Consider the following 21,067-nt stretch of genomic DNA (forward strand, 5'->3'; position numbering starts at 1 on the left):
AGCTAGAGCACCTTCAGCTCTGCTGGATGTGGGGTCCACAGCTGGAAGCCTCTGAAGCCAGGAAGTAAAGTTCCCTGGACAAATTAGAGTCAGACTACAGAGAGAAGTTGCAGCACCCAGAGAAAGCTAAGTTATAAAGCTATCCTGTCAGCACAGCAGAGCCAGAGAGCAACAGACGTAGCAGAGAGGAGTTTGCCTGCCACAGTTCATGCTAACGCCTGCTGGAACCAAGACAAAGCTTGAAGATTGTTTCTTATGAACATTTATTCAAGTAAAGCTGCTGTTCAACTATATACAAGGTCTGGACTCAAGTTATTTTTTCATCTCCTACTACAACTACCCTTTTTTTGTCTGCTTTCGGAAGGCAACGCCTGAGGTCCAGCGTATCCAGGTAGGAGCACCGTGACACATGCACAAAACCTTAAGGTACATTGTAGGCTGCCCTACACCACTCTGGCATTCCTATACCTGGGTACCATCTACCACATAACTAAAAGGGGCCCTGTGCCCTTGTTGCTTCACTGCAGCTGGCGTCTTGACAAACATGTACTTTAAGGGACTCCTTGCCGTGCACCCGACGACTGCACATGCCTTAGACACGGTCTAACAGGCAGCCTGTGAAAATCACATAGGATGCAAAAGTATTCTGTTGCAGTCTATGGTACAAGCGATCATGAGATCGCATATACAAGTCCCTTGAGTGAATTAAAAAATACAGTAAAACAAAAGGGAAAAAAAGTCTTTTTTTAATTTGAAAAATACAAAAATATTAAACATTCAAATAAATCACTTTTCCAATTTTTACATAGAAACATAAATAAAAAAGAAAATAAACTGCTATTGCCACGTCCGAAAATGTCCACGCTATTAAAATATGTCATGCCGCCAGCCAATCAGCCATCCCCTGTGATGTCACAGCCCTATAAAACTCTCATCCCGCATGGTCTCCACTATTGTCTTGTGAGCTGAGCATTGGGAGATACGTGGCAAGTACTCATGCGCTAGGGACAGTGTTGCTAAAATAATCCAGTGGCCATGTTTGATCCATACACCATCTGCGGCATCTGGTTTTAACTCTAATTATTTTAAAAGCGAAATACCATTAGATTCATAGTAAGGAGGGGTCCTGGACCTTTTGGATAATGGTCACCCCTGTTGTGAATCCCTCAATTTTATTGCTTTGAGGAAGGTTTTCCTGCCTCGATGCATTATACCACCTCTGGTACCATCACACAGGAGGACAGGGGCTGCTGCATACATGCTCTGGCTCCCCCGATCCCCACTGGGAAGAGCCAGAGCACACCCAGATGACCACGGCATCTGAAGGGTTCAAAGTCCGCGACCGGCATTACCGCCGGTCGCGGACATTAGTGCAGGGCGTATGCTCTTTAAAACAGCAGACACTTGACGGCCCTGGTGCCTGCTGCACGTGCCAGTGGGCGCCATTTTTAAATGCCCGACTGCCTATGTAAATTTACTGTTGGTGGCCGGGAAAGGGTTAACTTCCAAGCCTTCCCACTGAGATTGAACCACCAAGTGGGAAGAATATGATTAGGCAAAGTCGCCTGGGTATACCTGATTTATAGTCATTTGGAACAGATCAAATTTCTTGGTGAACTTCGGCGAATGGGCCAAATCGAATTTTTCAAATCTTCGCTCCTCTCTGATTGTAATCATACTGATCCGCAGAATAAGGTTGTTTTTAGTGCACAGTAAACAAAACAAAAAATAATAATATAATAATAATGGTAATTTTTTTCCAATTTCACCCCAAATAGAATTTTTTTATCCTGTTTTCCAATACACGCTATGGTAAATCAAACGTTGCTATTAAAAAAAATACTACTTGTCCCATAAAAGACATGTCCTCGTACGACTATGTGAATGGAAAACTAAAAAAGGCAGGGAGAAAAAAAGGGAATATTAAAAATAAAAATAGGTTGTGTCCTGAAAGGGTTAATGTGATAAGTACACTCATAATGTCCTATTGGGGCATATAAACATCATAGATGGGGTTTGCCACTCGGGACCCTCCTTTATGACCCAGAACAGGGAGCAGCTTTGTAGGAGCGGCTCAGGGTTTGGTGGACCTGGGTTGCCTTTGTATTGCAAGACAGCAAGTCATCTGAATGGCCACCATGTCATACTACATATCCCCCTCAGCCGGAAAACTCCTGGCTGGCAGCGCCATCCGCTGGCAGAGTCAGTCTTTGGCCAAAGATGCTGGGGTTTCGGGTCTAGTAGCTATGTATCATGGGGGGGAGATTTATCAAACTGGTGTAAAGTAGAACTGGCTTAGTTGCCCATAGCAACCAATCAGATTCCACCTTTCATTTTTCACAGCTCCTTTGGAAAATGAAAGGAGGAATCTGATTGGTTGCTATGGGCAACTAAGCCAGTTCTACTTTACAACAATTTGATAAATCTCCCCCATGTCTTTATAATGGCTCATGCCCATGACCGTATGTATTTTGCGGTCCGCAAAAAATGCATCCACAAAAAATACGGATGACGTCCATGTGCATTCCGTATTTTGCGAAATGGAACAGCTGGCCCCTAATAGAACAGTCCCATCCTTGTCCGTAATATGGACAATAATAGGACATGTTCTATTTTTTTTTGCGGAACGGAAATACGGACATATGGAAACGCAATGCACACGGGATTGCAGACCCATTGAAATTAATGGTTCCGTATACGGTCTGCAAAAAAAACCGGAACGGACACAATTAATATGTCCGCTTATCTGATACAGAACCTCAACAATGTTGTGTCTCTGACATTATGATGTGATCTACGGTACCAGGCAATGCAGGACTTACTATGTGAGCAGGAACATAAACTGCTTACTATTACATCTGAGGCTCTCTTGGATGTTAAAGGTGGAATAGTGCAAATGCTGTAGACCACCATTCCTAACCGCCATGAAGCTGTGCGTGCTTAATCCCAGAGTGCACCAATTTCCTTCTTAGGTAATCAATACTTAATGAGGTCTTCGGCTGAATACGGTTAATGGCTTCCAAATGAATCTTCCTCCATCTTCTCTCTCAGTGTTGTCACGTGTTCGCTTTCCCTGCACTCTCTATTGAAATGGTCTTTTATTTAACCATAAAAACAAGCATAATATCATATAATAATAATAAGAGTATAGTAAAAATACTATACTGAAGTAAAATAAAATCTCGCAAGTTGTGAAAAATTCATTATTATTATCTGTTGCTGGGAAAGGCGGGTGACAAGTATATAGTGGAGCCATCATAGCACTTGGTATGTAACCCAGCTTTGCTAGTATTATGCGGAGGTATAGAGTTGCAGTATGGTAGACAGATTTACTATTTACCATTTAGGTGTCTAAAAGCACTTTCACATGGGCTGAGGATCGGGCCAATTATCCTACGAATGCTCGTTCCTGTTAATTGGCCTGTGTAAATGTGCCACTGATCCGATAGTTTATGCAGCACTAATAGTCTCTTATGTCAGCCGCAGATCATCCTGTGTAGACAGAGATCTGCTTCTGACAATGAATCGGTATGGGGATGAACAATTGGAGTAGCGATCATTCATCCCCACAAAGAGAGGATAATAGCCGTTGAGCGAATCGAAGCAAAACAAAATAACTTTGATCCAAATTTCAGGAAAAATTTGAATTTCCTTGCTCGTTGTGGTAACAAATATTTTTCCTGAAAAATGATGTCACCACGCCTGGCCAACATGATGATGTCATCACATCACCGAGCGAGATTTTGCGTGGTGTCTTCAATCAAGATGGTCGCAACAACCTATACGCGAGCAGATGTATGAGATGAGTATTTATTTATTTTTTCTTTTAACCTGATTAACTCCTGAAGGGCCAAAATTGTAGCCTCAGATGCCGCGATCAGCGATGAACGCGGCACCTGAGGGGCTGAATGTTGGGGGACGGCACGATCGCCATTCCTCTCCGTTGCGCCCGGGACGTACAAAGGAATGCGCTTTGTGAGAAAGTAATTTATCACAGTTTCCTTGTGAAATTCGGCGAAGCAGCCGAATCGAATTTTTCAGAACTTTGTTCATCTCTAATTGCTGCACGTAATTGCAGCTCACACAATCGGGAACGGTTCATTCCCAATCATTGCCCTGTGTATCAGCCTACGGCATCTGGAAGGAGTTGCAGAGGCAACCATATTAGTTATCATCCTGTTTTCTCAAAAACAGATAAGACCACCTTGAACATCTTGTAAGAAGAGGACAACTCAAGGGCTCCCTTTTACTGATTTTCTATTTTGATAGGGAAGTGCCCTTTATATGTCCTTGTAGATGTTTTCCCAGTAAAATGGCCTCCTCTAATATTCATCTCTAAACAGAATAATAATGTCAGGTAGCTCTCGGCTTCTTGACAGCCAGGCTGTTCCTGCAGACAGTGTCGGTGTTGTTATAGGGGAGCTGTCAGTCATCCAGACCAGACATGGAAAGTGCTTTGTGCCGGCTACAAGGTCTGCAAAGCGATCACCTTTCTCTGGGATGCGAGCAGTTCACAGAAGGACACAGCGTCTTTGAGGAGAATCCTAATGACTTGGTTCAGTCTGGGATTAATTGTTGGGCATCTCAGTTCACTGGAGAAATGACTCTCTCACAGTATGTTGGACATTACAGTTAGAGATGAGCGAATCGAAGTGGAATTTGATCCGTATTTCAGGATAAATTCAATTCGCCTAGAAGCCGAATTTCCTCGTGCTTCGTGTCAGCGAATCGATTTAACCTGAAATAGTATTAAAAAAAAATAATAATAATAATTCAAACTCCTCCATTTGCTCGCAACGGGCCGCCAGCCTACATCTTGCTTGAAGATCTCGGTCGAAATCCTGTGCAGCGCGAGATGACATCATCACGCTGGCTGGCGTGATGACATCATAATCTAGTGCTGCGCAGGATTTCGGCCAAGATCTTCAATTAAGATGGCGGGTGCTGGCCCGTCGCGAGTAAATTGAGGCGGTAAGTTTAATTTTAAAAAAATTATTGTTAATTTTACACTCAGATGCTGTATGAATGCGGCATCTGAGGGGTACAATGACGGGGGTGGCGCTATCACAGCTCTCTGTCATTGCACCCACTACTTACAAAAAAATGCGATTCGTGACAAAGTAATTCATCACGAAGCAAATATTTTTGTGAAATTCGGCGAATCAGCCAAATTTTACTTTTATAAAATTCGCTCATCTCTAATTACAGTTCTAGGAACATATAGATTTTATATCACTTAGGCCTCATAAATACGACCGTATGTATTTTGCGGTCCGCAAAAAAGGATCCTCAAAAAATACGGAACGGACAAGGAAAGAATATACGTTTGTGTGCATGAGGCCTGCCGCCTTACAGTTGAGCTTACAATGGACACGGATGAGCGGCCTGGCTGCATGGTGTGTTCAGGGCTGGTATACTGGGCACTGCCTTTCCTGCAATGTAGCTTCTTACTATTGTGGACCAGAAGAAAGATTTCATTAGGAATATTTACTCTGAGGGTTGTTCTCCTGCAAGGTCTCTGGGGAAAATCTGAAGTAAGGCTGAAAGGTCCCTTCTGTCTTTGTTGCTTAGTTACAATACAAAAGAGACGGGCGCCTGTCAGACCCTCTCGGTCAGTTAAGGTGGCTCCTCTGCAACAAATATGTGGAGGTTTTATTTTAACCTGATGAATACTGGCAGTAACTAGTAACTACCGTCACAGCAATTCCTTAATGCTTATGGAGTTGTTCTCTATACGAACAGTGATCCAGCTTTAATGTGTAACTGGCCTTCTTTTTTTTTGTAATGTGTAGGGGCAGTGATATAGGGGTCCACTGTCAGTTCTACATAGTTGCAGGACAGGCTCGTGATACTGAGGAAGGTCCCTTCTTGGACCGAAACGTCTTAAAGGGTAACTGTCATGTTTTCATCAAAAAATCCATTTTAGCATATGTTACTACTGCAGCAGCATTAAGCATAAAACAATCTTTAGTTTCTTCACATACCATTTTCCTTGAGTTTTTTCCTTAGTTACGGCTGTTTAAACATTTACAATATGATGACCTTCTCAAGATGGCTTCTCTGCCAGTTCTCTGAGGCCAAAACTGCTTTCCCTCACTTCCCATACACACTTGCTGTATCCTGCAGCTCCCTGCCAGCCAATCAGATTGGATTACTGAGAGACACACCTCCTCACTCTGAAGCCTAATGCAGGCATGCAGTGTGTCTTCTGTTTACATTAAAGGGAAGACAGACAAGCCCTAGCAACGGTCTTTTAATGGAGCAGTGGAAAGGGACAGAGGATATTAATGAAAGCTGTTATTATAAGGTAATTACAGATCTTTTGACAATCATTGGCAGACTAACTCAGGTATACATGCCTAGCTCTAATAAACTAGCAAATAAAGAAAATATGACAGTTACCCTTTAATAATGTGAGCCGTATCAATTATTATAATTGTTATACTTTATGGACCAATACTAATAATCGAACTGATTTATATTATGAAATAAAAAAGCAAAAGAAAGACGAGTGCTGTGGTGATATCTTATGTACTATGGGCAACAGCCTTCCATTGTCACCATCGATCCTACTTGGCGTGCAAGTAGCATCACGTTATAGGGACAGTGATACTGACCATTTTTCTAATATATTTAATTATTGAAACCAAACATTTCTATGAGAAAAATATCTCTGAAGTGGCTAATTTCTTGTATTAGCAACGTCCCATCTTCTGTTTACTTAACTGTGGAGACGCACTCCACACTGACTGCTGCTGCCCTCACTGCCTCTCTCCATATATATGGATGTATATACAGTCAGGTCCATAAATATTGGGACATTGACACAATTCTCACATTTTTGGCTCTATACACCACCACAATGGATTTGAAATGAAACATACAAGATGTGCTTTAACTGCAGAATGTCAGCTTTAATTTGAGGGTATTTACATCCAAATCAGGTGAACGGTGTAGGAATTACAACAGTTTGCATATGTGCCTCCCACTTATTAAGGAACCAAAAGTAATGGGACAGAATAATAATCATAAATCAAACTTTCACTTTTTAATACTTGGTTGCAAATCCTTTGCAGTCAATTACAGCCTGAAGTCTGGAACGCATAGACATCACCAGACGCTGGGTTTCATCCCTGGTGATGCTCTGCCAGGCCTCTACTGCAACTGTCTTCAGTTCCTGCTTGTTCTTGGGGCATTTTCCCTTCAGTTTTGTCTTCAGCAAGTGAAATGCATGCTCAATCGGATTCAGGTCAGGTGATTGACTTGGCCATTGCATAACATTTCACTTCTTTACCTTAAAAAACTCTTTGGTTGCTTTTGCAGTATGCTTTGGGCCATTGTCCATCTGCACTGAGAAGCGCCGTCCAATGAGTTCTGAAGCATTTGGCTGAATATGAGCAGATAATATTGCCCGAAACACTTCAGAATTCATCCTGCTGCTTTTGTCAGCAGTCACATCATCAATAACTACAAGAGAACCAGTTCCATTGGCAGCCATACATGCCCACGCCATGACACTACCACCACCATGCTTCACTGATGAGGTGGTATGCTTAGGATCATGAGCAGTTCCTCTCCTTCTCCATATTCTTCTCTTCCCATCACTGGTACAAGTTGATCTTGATCTCATCTATCCATAGGATGTTGTTCCAGAACTGTGAAGGCTTTTTTAGATTTCGTTTGGCAAACTGTAATCTGGCCTTCCTGTTTTTGAGGCTCACCAATGGTTTACATCTTGTGGTGAACCCTCTGTATTCACTCTGGTGAAGTCTTCTCTTGATTGTTGACTTTGACACACATACACCTACCTCCTGGAGAGTGTTCTTGATCTGGCCAACTGTTGTGAAGGGTGTTTTCTTCACCAGGGAAAGAATTCTTTGGTCATCCACCACAGTTGTTTTCCGTGGTCTTCTGGGTCTTTTGGTGTTGCTGAGCTCACCGGTGCGTTCCTTCTTTTTAAGAATGTTCCAAACAGTTGTTTTGGCCACGCCTAATGTTTTTGCTATCTCTCTTAAGGGTTTGTTTTGTTTTTTCAGCCTAATGATGGCTTGCTTCACTGATAGTGACAGCTCTTTGGATGCCATCTTGAGAGTTGACAGTAACAGATTCCAGATGCAAATAGCACACTTGAAATGAACTCTGGACCTTTTATCTGCTCATTGTAATTGGGATAATGAGGGAATAACACACACCTGGCCATGGAATAGCTTAGAAGTCAATTGTCCCATTACTTTTGGTCCCTTAACAAGTGGGAGGAACATATGCAAACTGTTGTAATTCCTTCCTTGTGGTGGTGTATAGGGCCACAAATGTTAGAATTGTGTCGGTGTCCCAATATTTATGGACCTGACTGTGTATATATATATATATATATATATATATATTTATATCAGCACTCCACACTGACTGCTGCTGCCCTCACTGCCTCTCTCCATATATATGGATGGATATATATATATATATATATATATATATATACACACCTAAAGAATTATTAGGAACACCATACTAATACCTTCAGAACTGCCTTAATTCTATGTGGCATTGATTCAACAAGGTGCTGATAGCATTCTTTAGAAATGTTGGCCCATATTGATAGGATAGCATCTTGCAGTTGATGGAGATTTGAGGGATGCACATCCAGGGCACGAAGCTCCCGTTCTACCACATCCCAAAGATGCTCTATTGGGTTGAGATCTGGTGACTGTGGGGGCCATTTTAGTACAGTGAACTCTTGTCATGACAATTGTCATGTTCAAGAAACCAATTTGAAATGATTCGAGCTTTGTGACATGGTGTATTATCCTGCTGGAAGTAGCCATCAGAGGATGGATACATGTTCTCATTCTGTTTACGCCAAATTCGGACTCTACCATTTGAATGTCTCAACAGAAATCGAGACTCATCAGACCAGGCAACATTTTTCCAGTCTTCAACAGTCCAATTTTGGTGAGCTCGTGCAAATTGTAGCCTCTTTTTCCTATTTGTAGTGGAGATGAGTGGTACCCGGTGGGGTCTTCTGCTGTTGTAGCCAATCCGCCTCAAGGTTGTGCGTGTTGTGGCTTCACAAATGCTTTGCTGCATACCTCGATTGTAACGAGTGGTTATTTCAGTCAACGTTGCTCTTCTATCTGCTTGAATCAGTCGGCCCATTCTCCTCTGACCTCTAGCATCCACAAGGCATTTTCGCCCACAGGACTGCCGCATACTGGATGTTTTTCCCTTTTCACACCATTCTTTGTAAACCCTAGAAATGGTTGTGCGTGAAAATCCCAGTAACTGAGCAGATTGTGAAATACTCAGACCGGCCCGTCTGGCACCAACAACCATGCCACGCTCAAAATTGCTTAAATCATCTTTCTTTCCCATTCTGACATTCAGTTTGGAGTTCAGGAGATTGTCTTGACCAGGACAACACCCCTAAATGCATTGAAGCAACTGCCATGTGATTGGTTGACTAGATAATTGCATTAATGAGAAATAGAACAGGTGTTCCTAATAATTCTTTAGGTGAGTGTATATATATATTAGCGCTCCACACTGACTGCTGCTGCCCTCACTGCCTCTCTCCATATAGATGGATGTATATATATATATATATATATATATACATACTAGAGCGCCACACTGACTGCTGCTGCCCTTACTGCCTATCTCCATATATATGGATGTATATATATATATATCAGCGCTCCACACTGACTGCTGCTGTCTTCACTGCCTCTCTTCATATATATGGATGTTGTCACGATCCCTACTCAATAGGTCACATCACTGGGGTGAATTATACTAATGAGCTCATCAAGTGACCACAGAAATTCCCACCCACCTATTCTAGATGACGGAATTATGCTAACTTACTCCCCTAGATTCTAACACCCCAATATTTTCTATCACAATAGCTGCCACCACCTATACTATAAGGCAATAGGGGCCTATACTCAGATATTCTTTCAACCCAAATTTAACACCGTAACACAGGTTATCTATATAGGACCTAAAATACTCTGAAACACTACTGGTAACGTTATTCCCTCCGAAAGAGCAAGTTCTATAAGACCACAAGGAAGGGACTTAATAATGTTTAAATTTAATACACAATAGCGCAGTGCAATACAAAAAGAAAATAAAAAGGGGGTCAGTCAGCACATCCCAAAGCGCAGGGGCACGTTGCTATGGCTGAGAACAACACTGTAAAACAAAACATTCAATGCAACAGCTCTCTGCAAACCAAATAAAGTACAAAATTGCATAATAATTGCAAGTGTTATACTAATAAGTTAGAGATGCTTGGCAAATCATTTTGTACAAAATTATTTGAGCCCGTCTGCCGCACGTCAAGGCGATCTCTGTAAGACTGGTTCCTAACACTAAATTCTACCTGTTATGTGCCATGACGGCTACCATACAATTCAGGGAGTGTAGGTTCCACATGCATGCTGGGCCTGCTTTAATTTCTCTCATTTTTGGTGCCAAAATGGCCTCCATTATATCCAAGGAATGCAGGTACCAACATGCATGCCGGGCCCACCCCACTCCAGGTGCCAAATGGCCACCAAAGACTGCAATGAGAGTCCACAACTATACCTCTCCTGGTGCCAAATGGCTTCCAGTGAGTGAGGGAGAGCAGGCCAAGCTATATACTCACACTAATTAAAATCAGCCTATGGGGCAGACGAGCTGGTCAGGAGTGCACGACTGAGGTGTCAGCCACACATCCAGTACAAACTGCAAAGAAAAAGGGGGTCAGTCAGCACATCCCAATACGCAGGGGCACGTTGCTATGGCTGAGAACAACACTGTGAAACAAAACATGCAATGCAACAGCTCTCTGCAAACCAAATAAAGTACAAAAATGCATAATAATTGCTAGTGCTATACTTATAAATTAAAGATGCTTGGCAAATCATTTTGTACAAAATTATTTGAGCCCGTCTGCCGCACGTCAAGGCGATCTCTGTTGGTACCTGCATTCCTTGGATATAATGGAGGCCATTTTGGCACCAAAGATGACAGAAATTAAAGTAGGCCCAGCATGCATGTGGAACCTACACTCCCTGAATTGTATGGTAGCCATCATGGCACATAACAGGTAGAATTTAGTTTTAGGTTCCCGTCTTACAGAGATCGCCTTGACGTGCGGCAGACGGGCTCAAATAATTTTGTACAAAATGATTTGCCAAGCATCTCTAATTTCTAAGTATAGCACTAGCAATTATTATGCATTTTTTTTTTACTTTATTTGGTTTGCAGAGAGCTGTTGCATTGCGTGTTTTGTTTTACAATACAAAAAGAAAGTGTCAGATAAAAGATAAAAACAAAATATACATACAATAACAATGCAATGAACAGATAAAATAAACAGGATAAAATACAGAATATTGGCTTACTGGGATGCAGCAGTTATATTCTGGCTGTGGGGACAGCTGAAGATATGGGCAGTCACTCCAAACGATGTGGATCCCCAAAATGGCTGACCATTACCTGTTCCCAAACACCCATTTTTATCCCCCCTCAGCCGAGGGGTGGGCTGTGAGGGAATCTCCCTCCTTTTGGTCTGCCTTCTGGGACATCTGATATTATTCAGGTTTCTGCCCCACCTTCCCAGAAGACTGACTGAGGTGGCAATATGAATCACAGTGATTCCTCGCTGTATGACAGGGACTGCGGGTACAGGCATGATCCCTCCAACTCGGTAAAGGAGGAGAGCATATTTAAAAGAAGAAAAACTACCACAAGAGGACACAGTTTTAAATTAGAGGGGCAAAGGTTTAAAAGTAATATCAGGAAGTATTACTTTACTGAGACAGTAGTGGATGCATGGAATAGCCTTCCTGCAGAAGTGGTAGCTGCAAATACAGTGAAGGGGTTTAAGCGTGCATGGGATAGGCATATGGCTATCCTTCATATAAGATAGGGCCAGGGGCTATCCATAGTATTCAGATATATTGGGCAGACTAGATGGGCCAAATGGTTCTTATCTGCCGACACATTCTATGTTTCTATGTTTCTATCCCATAATCTGAGTTGCTTCGTCCCGGTCATACAGACACCAAATATGATTGAGTTATGATTTCCAGAAGGCCAGATCCTGAATACCGAAAAATGCCTTCTGTCCAGTATGGCGTGCATAAACTCTGCCCGAAGCCCATGTCAGGCTGAACACAATTATTAGGGTTCTGAGGCTGTGGGTGCCATGAGGTCGGAGTTATGGCTTCTGATATTATTTCATTCATCTACTGAATGGGTTAGACCACCCACTGGTCTAGCAGCCAACATGTCTAGGGTGGCTGTGCATTTTAAGTATCCCCCTCCCAGGTCTTCATTAGGATGCCCAAATAGTTTGCAATTAGCAGGCCTGTGCTAAATGGGGGCTTCCTCTGAGAATGTGGAGTTTCTCACCTAGTCTTCAGACGGGCTGGCATCTAGAGGCACCATTTGCATTTGCTCAATAGATCAATTAGCCACTGCTATACAATTAGCTATTGATAATGTAAGTTTAGGAGAATATGAGATCTATCTATCTGTCTATCTATCTGTCTATTCACCTCAGATTTCATTACAGAAGTGTGTGTGTGTGTATGTATATATATATATATATATATATATATATAAATGGCAGCACTCCATGAAGTAAAAAAATGCAAAAAAAAGTTTATACACCCATACAGGCAATGTGACGTTTCGGCTCACTACTGGAGCCTTCCTCAAGGAAGGCTCCAGTAGTGAGCCGAAACGTCGCATTGCCTGTATGGGTGAATAAACTTTTTTTTGCATTTTTTTACTTCATGGAGTGCTGCCCGTTTTTCTATTTCTATATACTGGGTTTGCTTATCCCAATTGGGCCAGTTGCACCCTTCTGTTTTTTCATCAGATGGTGCTGCCACTTTTTTCTATATATATATATATATATATATATATATATATATATATATATATACACTGCTCAAAAAAATAAAGGGAACACAAAAATAACACATCCTAGATCTGAATTAATTAAATATTCTTCTGAAATACTTTGTTCTTTACATAGTTGAATGTGCTGACAACAAAATCACACAAAAATAAAAAAATGGAAATCAAATTTTTAACCCATGGAGGTCTGGATTTAGAGTCACACTCAAAATTAAAGTGGAAAAACACACTACAGGCTGATCCAACTTTGATGTAATGTCCTTTAAACAAGTCAAAATTAGGCTCAGTAGTGTGTGTGGCCTCCACGTGCCTGTATGACCTCCATACAACGCCTGTGCATGCTCCTGATGAGGTGGCGGACGGTCTCCTGAGGGATCTCCTCCCAGACCTGGACTAAAGCATCTGCCAACTCCTGGACAGTCTGTGGTGCAACGTGACGTTGGTGGATAGAGCGAGACATGATGTCCCAGAATGCTCAATTGGATTCAGGTTTGGGGAACGGGCGGCCAGTCCATAGCATCAATGCCTTCGTCTTGCAGGAACTGCTGACACACTCCAGCCACATGAGGTCTAGCATTGTCTTGCATTAGGAGGAACCCAGGGCCAACCGCACCAGCATATGGTCTCACAAGGGATCTGAGGATCTCATCTCGGTACCTAATGGCAGTCAGGCTACCTCTGGCGAGCACATGAAGGGCTGTGTGGCGCTCCAAAGAAATGCCACCCCACACCATTACTGACCCAATGCCAAACCGGTCATGCTGGAGGATGTTGCAGGCAGCAGAACGTTCTCCATGGCGTCTCAAGACTCTGTCACGTCTGTCACATGTGCTCAGTGTGAACCTGCTTTCATCTGTGAAGAGCACAGGGCGCCAGTGGCGAATTTGCCAATCTTGGTGTTCTCTGGCAAATGCCAAACATCCTGCATGGTGTTGGGCTGTAAGCACAACCCCCACCTGTGGACGTCAGGCCCTCATATCACCCTCATGGAGTATGTTTCTGACTGTTTGAGCAGACACATGCACATTTGGAGGTCATTTTGCAGGGCTCTGGCAGTGCTCCTCCTGTTCCTCCTTGCACAAAGGCGGAGGTAGCGGTCCTGCTGCTGGGTTGTTGCCCTCCTACGGCCTCCTCCACGTCTCCTGATGTACTGGCCTGTCTCCTGGTAGCGCCTCCATGCTCTGGACACTACGCTGACAGACACAGCAAACCTTCTTGCCACAGCTCGCATTGATGTGCCATCCTGGATAAGCTGCACTACCTGAGCCACTTGTGTGGGTTGTAGACTCCGTCTCATGCTACCAATAGAGTGAAAGCACCGCCAGCATTCAAAAGAGACCAAAGCATCAGCCAGGAAGCATAGGAATTGAGAAGTGGTCTGTGGTCACCACCTGCAGAACCACTCCTTTATTGGGGGTGTCTTGCTAATTGCCTATAATTTCCACCTGTTGTCTATACCATTTGCACAACAGCATGTGAAGTTGATTGTCACTCAGTGTTGCTTCCTAAGTGGACAGTTTGATTTCACAGAAGTGTGATTGACTTGGAGTTACATTGTGTTGTTTAAGTGTTCCCTTTATTTTTTTGAGCAGTGTATATATATATTTATATATCCACACTGACTGCTGCTGCCCTCACTGCCTCTCTCCCTCTATATATATATTTATATATATTTTAAGGAACCGTACCCACTTGACCAGTCTACAGAAGCAGGGACACCACAAAGTTCATCAAAGTCTTCTTTATTTAGATAAATCCGGATCACAGCCGGGTCCAACAAACAGGAGCACACACTGACAGTGTTACCTCACACTGTCTACCTTCTTCCCCAGACTGAAACACACCTAAGTCCAACAGCAGGATTAAATAGAATCTCTGGACATGAGCATGCCGCAAGTCCCGGACTGGAGCATGGGGAACAGGCACCCACCCAGCACATTGCCTGTTCTTAGTAAAAGCCCGACCCGGACTAGCTGGAACCAGCTATGCTATCTATCAAGGTGTCCACCAACTACCTTAGTGGACACCTAATCTAGGGGCCTTTACTCCACCAAGGCCGGGCACCTTGGTGACACGTTCCCGGTGCAAACAAAACCTCTTTTAGAATGCTTCCTGCAGCATTCTGGGTGACACATATCTCCCATCATAAATGACTCCTGTCACTGCCTCACTATATATATATATATATATATATATATATAGTTGCAAGAAAAAGTATGTGAACCCTTTGGAATGATATGGATTTCTGCACAAATTGGTCATAAAATTTGATCTGATCTTCATCTAAGTCGCAACAATAGACAATCACAGTCTGCTTAAACTAATAACACACAAATAATTAATTTAATTAATAAATAATTTCAGTAAATAAAGTACATTACAAAAATAGTCATTATCACTGCCTCTACATACTAAAAAAAAAAAAGAAAAAAAAAAAAAAAAAGAATTATCGTTACACTTCAAGGGTAGAGCAGGCAAAGGAAATCCAGCATCTCTTCCTGGCACTGTTGATGCAATACAGGTAGTGTTTATGGAGCCTGCAGTCTGTAAATGGTGAAAGTATGGAGACTGCAGTGGTGTAGCAATAAAGGTCACAGTCATTAATCTCCAATAGTATATACGTGAACAGAGGTGCAGTCAATATGGAGATTCAGTGATGCATTTTAATAGTAGATGTAAATAAATCCAATAGCTCCAGTTGTGAGTGTTTAATCTGCATAGCAATGTGCACATCCACCTGCTGTGGTGGTCGCACATGCTCAGTTCCATTTTTCAACAGCCACCAGCCGTATCTACTAAAGCTGTGACAGGCCCCATTCACATGACCGTATTTTTTGCTCCACATCCGATCCTATTTTTAAAATGGGACCACAAAAAATGCGGACAGCACACAGTGTGCTGTCTGCATCCGTATGTCCATTCCACAGCCTCGCAAAAAAGATAGAACATGTCCTATTCTTGTCTGTTTTGTGTAAACTGCTTGTTTCCATGGTTATGACTACCCCTGCAATCTGTCACCAGTGGCCGTGCTGGCACAATACAGAAAAAAGTATTGCTTTCTCTGGTGGCCGGGACCGTGGGAATGTACATAGGCTGGTGCTTTTTTCTATGGTGTGCAAGCACAGCCACCGCTGATGGATTGCTGGGTGGTCGTAACCATGGAAACAAGCAGTGTATAATGTGATGGAAAAATGAATCCAGCCAGCAAAGGAGGCAATATGGGCAATCACAATAAATTTGTATATTAACATTCTATACATAATAAATGCTATTTGTGAAGTGACACAACCCCTTTAAAGTGACCCTGAAAAAAAACTAAAAGTAGCCCCATGTAGTTGGAAGCACAAAATACCATCCCAGCAGAAACAAATACCACAGTGCAGCACAAATACCATCCCAGCAGAAACAAATACCACAGTGCAGCACAAATACTGCCCCAGCAGAAACAAATACCACAATGCAGTATGAAATACTGCCAACCCCCCATGCAGTATTCAACTGTATCACCGTCCTGAGGATGGCAATACCGTTGAATTTAGGAGGGGATCTGCCACCGCCAGCCAGGTGCATAAGTAGCTGATGCTCCTAGCATTATATTATGTATAATTACAGGCATGAGGAGGGCTCGGGCAGCCCCCTGGGTATCGGCCCACCAGGACATTTCCCTGTAGGGTCTATGCCCAGTCTGCCCCTGTATATAAACAAACCTATACTCCTGGGAGCATGTTGACAGCCCCACCCTGACATCTGCATAAGATCTGGCACATTGGATATTAACATGGCAGATACTTTATTCCTCTTGGCAAAGGTTTATTCCCTATCTTCATGTTGAAATAAAACTGCATGTTAGGCCAGTCTGAGCTTACATTTTGAAGGGGGAGATTGTATTGCCAACCTAACACCGGGCATGTTCTGAAGAAAGCTCTTTGTCTGTCCAGCATCTTCTCTAGTATACTCCCAGTCAGTGCAGACAAGAAAATAACAGGCAAGCAATGTAGGACAGTGGAGAGCACTGAGAATACCTGGATGCCAAGTGCAATGTGAGGAATGATCCTCACTCCTCACACTGGATCAGTCCAGGAAGAAGGAAGGTATGGGGGAAATCTCTATATTTTCTGTATGGTCAGCATAACACTGGGCAGGCTCTGTAGAAAGCTCTTTGTGCTACATCTTCTCTAGTATACTCCCAGTCAGTTCACACAAGGAAAAAACTCAAGAATGAAAATGTTGTGAAAATGTTCATGCAAAGAAGATTGTTAGACTCCTCAGTCTGAAAGACCTTCTTCTATCACAAAATACAAAGGTTTATTCTTTGTCATTTAAAAGAATGCGAATTTCAGAGTCTAAATAACATTTAGTAGAGATTCCAATACTGCAGGAAATGGACATGTGCAAATAATATAAACCCTTCGGATGTCGACTCTATGGGGCCACACTTTTTTCTTCAGTTGTAGAAAATGCTATTCAGCCACAAAGCTGGTTAACTCCCAACAATGGCGTCTACAGTTCCTATAGGCGTCATTAAAAACATCTGTTTTAGTGTCCTGTATACACCTTGCCTATAGATGCTGTTTGTATGAGAAAGCTGAGGGTAAGCCGCTGCAGAAGCTCTAATGGTGGCCATATTGGAAGGTCCTTCAGCTTCCCTGGAAACAGATATAACTAAAAGCTGCCCTTCATATTCAATAGCTGTCGGCCAATGCGTTCGTTCGACAGCATTCGGTTTGGCCAAAACGTGTATATATCCCAGGAGAACTGGAGGATTGGGTGAAAAAATTCACTTTACAAAATATGTCGGAGGAGAGTCAGGAGCTTCCCATACAGATTAGACTGTTTGCCAAACCTGCCATTCTTGGAGGGTTAGGTCGACAATACACTAATGTGTATGGTGACTTTAAAGGCTATGTACACCTTTGGAGGCAATTTTTGTTTGTGATTGCATTTTACTCATTTTTGGCTAAAAATCTTATTTTCAATTGACTTTTATTAAAAATATTTAGCTGTTCTGTCACAAAGGCTTAACTGTTTTTCGAGCTGTGTGACTGGTACTTTCACTTTGTGCGGTCATCTAATAAACCTTATCTCTAAACTACTGAGAAGTCATAAAAACTTATTTAAACTACATTTCTATCAGTAAGATAAGAACTGAGCTACAATGAGTGTTTATAAGGTCAGAGAGCAGAGATAAGTAGTCCGTCCGCTCCTGGTCTGATGGGAAAGACAGAAAATCCACAGGCTGCTACTACAGCATCTCAGCTATGTACACAAAAAGGATTCCATATTTCCATATTTTTAATAAAGACCTATTAAAAGTTCTTTTTTTTAGCTCAAAATATGTACAATGCAATAATTTAAAAAATGCCCCCAAAGTTCTACATAGCCTTTAAGAATGGACAAATTGATTTTTTTTTTTATGACTTGACAGCAGCTACTGGTAAAGGGTTTTTTCCTGGTGCTGCAGCTCCTGGACTCCAATGCAAAATCAGTAACAGGTCCTTCACTTACCAGATGTAGTACATCATATTGGTATCTTATCTTATGGCAGAGGGACCCCCGAAGGCAACAGGGCCGATGTGCGACTTCTACCTCTACACCCTCTATAGCTTCACCCCTGCTTACAGTACTGCCACCCAAACTTTGGCACCAAAGTGTAAAGCTTCCTCACTATTGGCAACTGCCAGTGCTGTGTCAGTGACTGCCTTTGACTCCATGTACATGGTCAAAACAGGCATGTTACTGTATATACTAAACTTTTGGGGTAGATTTACTAATTCAACAGTCAGAATTCTGCCACACCTGACCTGCACCACATCTATTAGGCTTCTAGAGACTTTTTGCACAATAGGGCATGGCTTAGATGAAAAGAGGGCATTGTGCGAAAATTTTCGCCAAAAAAATGGTCTAAAGTAAGGCAAAGTAAGGCAACCAAGGACGGGCATAAAATAAGACAATAGTGTCTAAAGATGTGCCAAATTTATCATACCGCATGATCCATTGTGATACGTTTAGAACATCTAGTCTAGTTCTAAGATGTATAAATTTAAGGGGCCATAAAAAAATTATGGATGGCTGGACATGATGTGTTGCATGATGGGGTGACTCTGTCCCTGCTTGGACGGTTGCGTTGATGGCACATGATGGTTGAGTCGGCACATTGCACTTCCGGCCAGGCAGGGACCAGAAGCAGCGAGGATAATGCAACGCTGCAGGAAACAGGACAACTTGACCAACACAAGTGGGTTTCATCTTCACACACATATCTTCAAATTTTTTTTTTCAGAGTCTCACCCAAACTCTTTAAGACAGTATTAATAAATCTGCTCCAATGTCTTTGGTTTTTTAATGGTTTTCTTATTAGTAATAAGTTGTACATTATTGATACATTTAACCTGTATAAATACATGCAGTTTTAGCTGCTGCTTTGCTATAATTGTGTTTATGGTTTTTGTAAAAGTGAAATTTCACCTACCGTAGTTGGACAACCCCTTTAAGTGCAGGTTCCCTGACTGGTATGATGGGAACAACATCCCAATAAAAATGTGAATTACAGCGCTTGCTTTAAGCCCAGCCATGTTCCTTTATGTCATGTTGATTATACTATTACTAATCCATTTTTTTTCTCATCTTACAGTTGGAAAGACGTCTCTCATCACGAGGTTCATGTATGACAGTTTTGACAACACGTATCAGGTAAGTGTGACACGGCAACTTTAGTGAGTATTGTGGTTTCACAGTTATGATGATGCAAATATTCCATAACTGACTTGATCCAATCTGAAATTAACTTAACTCCTTATTGACCAGCTATTTTTTCCCTTTTTTGCCTTAATTTTTTATTTTTTTTTCATCAACATGGGTGTATGAGGCCTAGATTTATGCAGAAGACATTTCTTATTTTGGTGCAGTTTGAGAGTACATATACATTACTTTGTAATTTTATATACTTTTTTTGCTTCTCAAGTCTAGAGAAAGCAATTTTTTGACATTGCTTTTTTACTTTATTGTTTACATGTGCATATTTCACAACTGATAACCTGTTAAATTGGTTGTTCTGGTTATTTTGGGTAGTTTTTTTGCTTTTATGTAAAGTATGCACAATAAAATATATTTTATGTAAAATAATCACTTTTTAATTATTACTTTTATGAGCTTTGTTTTTTTCTTACATATTATTCCCACTCCTGTATGCTAATACATTATGCTCTCTGTCTCTACAGCACCGCCTGTGGTTAGGGCAACGCTAGTGTGCCCTTATAGTAGGATTACTAATTTTACAGTCCTGAGTCCTTTATAGATCCCCAGGGCTGACTGCAGAGAGCGTACTAATACATAAAGGGAATCAACAAGGAAAAAGAGGAGAGAATATTTAAAAGAAGAAAAACTACCACAAGAGGACACAGTTTTAAATTAGAGGGGCAAAGGTTTAAAAGTAATATAAGGAAGTATTACTTTACTGAGAGAGTAGTGGATGCATGGAATAGCCTTCCTGCAGAAGTGGTAGCTGCAAATACAGTGAAGGAGTTTAAGCATGCATGGGATAGGCATAAGGCCATCCATCATATAAGATAGGGCCAGGGGCTATCCATAGTACTCAGTATATTGGGCAGACTAGATGGGCCAAATCGTTCTTATCTGCCGACACATTCTATGTTTCTATGTTTCTATGTACTCAGCCTCCGATCAGATCAGTGGGACCAAATCAGAGGGGGAAATACCCTATGATCATGCTGCAATCACAGACCGCGGCAATCAAAAGGTGAACAGTTGGGATTGGAGCTACCTCCCTTCCTGGCTGTAGAGTAAAAGGTCACTCTACGAATCTGAACTATTCGTTTTAGTTTATTCGTGGAGCAGAAGTGCTGACAGAAGCGCTCTGCTCCATCTAAGACAGCAACGACAAAAGTCAGTGGGTGGTCATTTAGGGGAAAACACTAAAATAAAATACTAGCAACATTTACCATGATCTCTGTTTATAAGGGTCTATTCAGGGTCTATTCACATTCAGAATGCTATTATTTTCCCTTATAACCATGTTATAAGGGAAAATAATACAGTGAATAGACTGTTACCTAGCAACCATGCGTGAAAATCGCACCGCATCCGCACTTGCTTGCGGATGCTTGCGATTTTCACGCAACCCCATTCACTTCTA

At 42.0% G+C, this 21,067-nt stretch overlaps 1 protein-coding gene across 1 annotated transcript in view; it reads left to right on the plus strand.

Annotated features, from left to right (window-relative positions):
• The window catches only part of RAB6B (RAB6B, member RAS oncogene family), a 70,396-nt gene that overhangs the window by 16,753 nt on the left and 32,576 nt on the right, over positions 1 to 21,067 (plus strand). The window contains exon 2 of the mRNA XM_040427699.1: positions 19,547 to 19,605. Within this exon, the coding sequence (XP_040283633.1) occupies positions 19,547 to 19,605 (59 nt within the window). The remainder of the gene's footprint in view (positions 1 to 19,546; positions 19,606 to 21,067) is intronic.

Source organism: Bufo bufo, chromosome 4 (genome assembly GCF_905171765.1).
Source record: "Bufo bufo chromosome 4, aBufBuf1.1, whole genome shotgun sequence".
Taxonomy (NCBI): domain Eukaryota; kingdom Metazoa; phylum Chordata; class Amphibia; order Anura; family Bufonidae; genus Bufo; species Bufo bufo.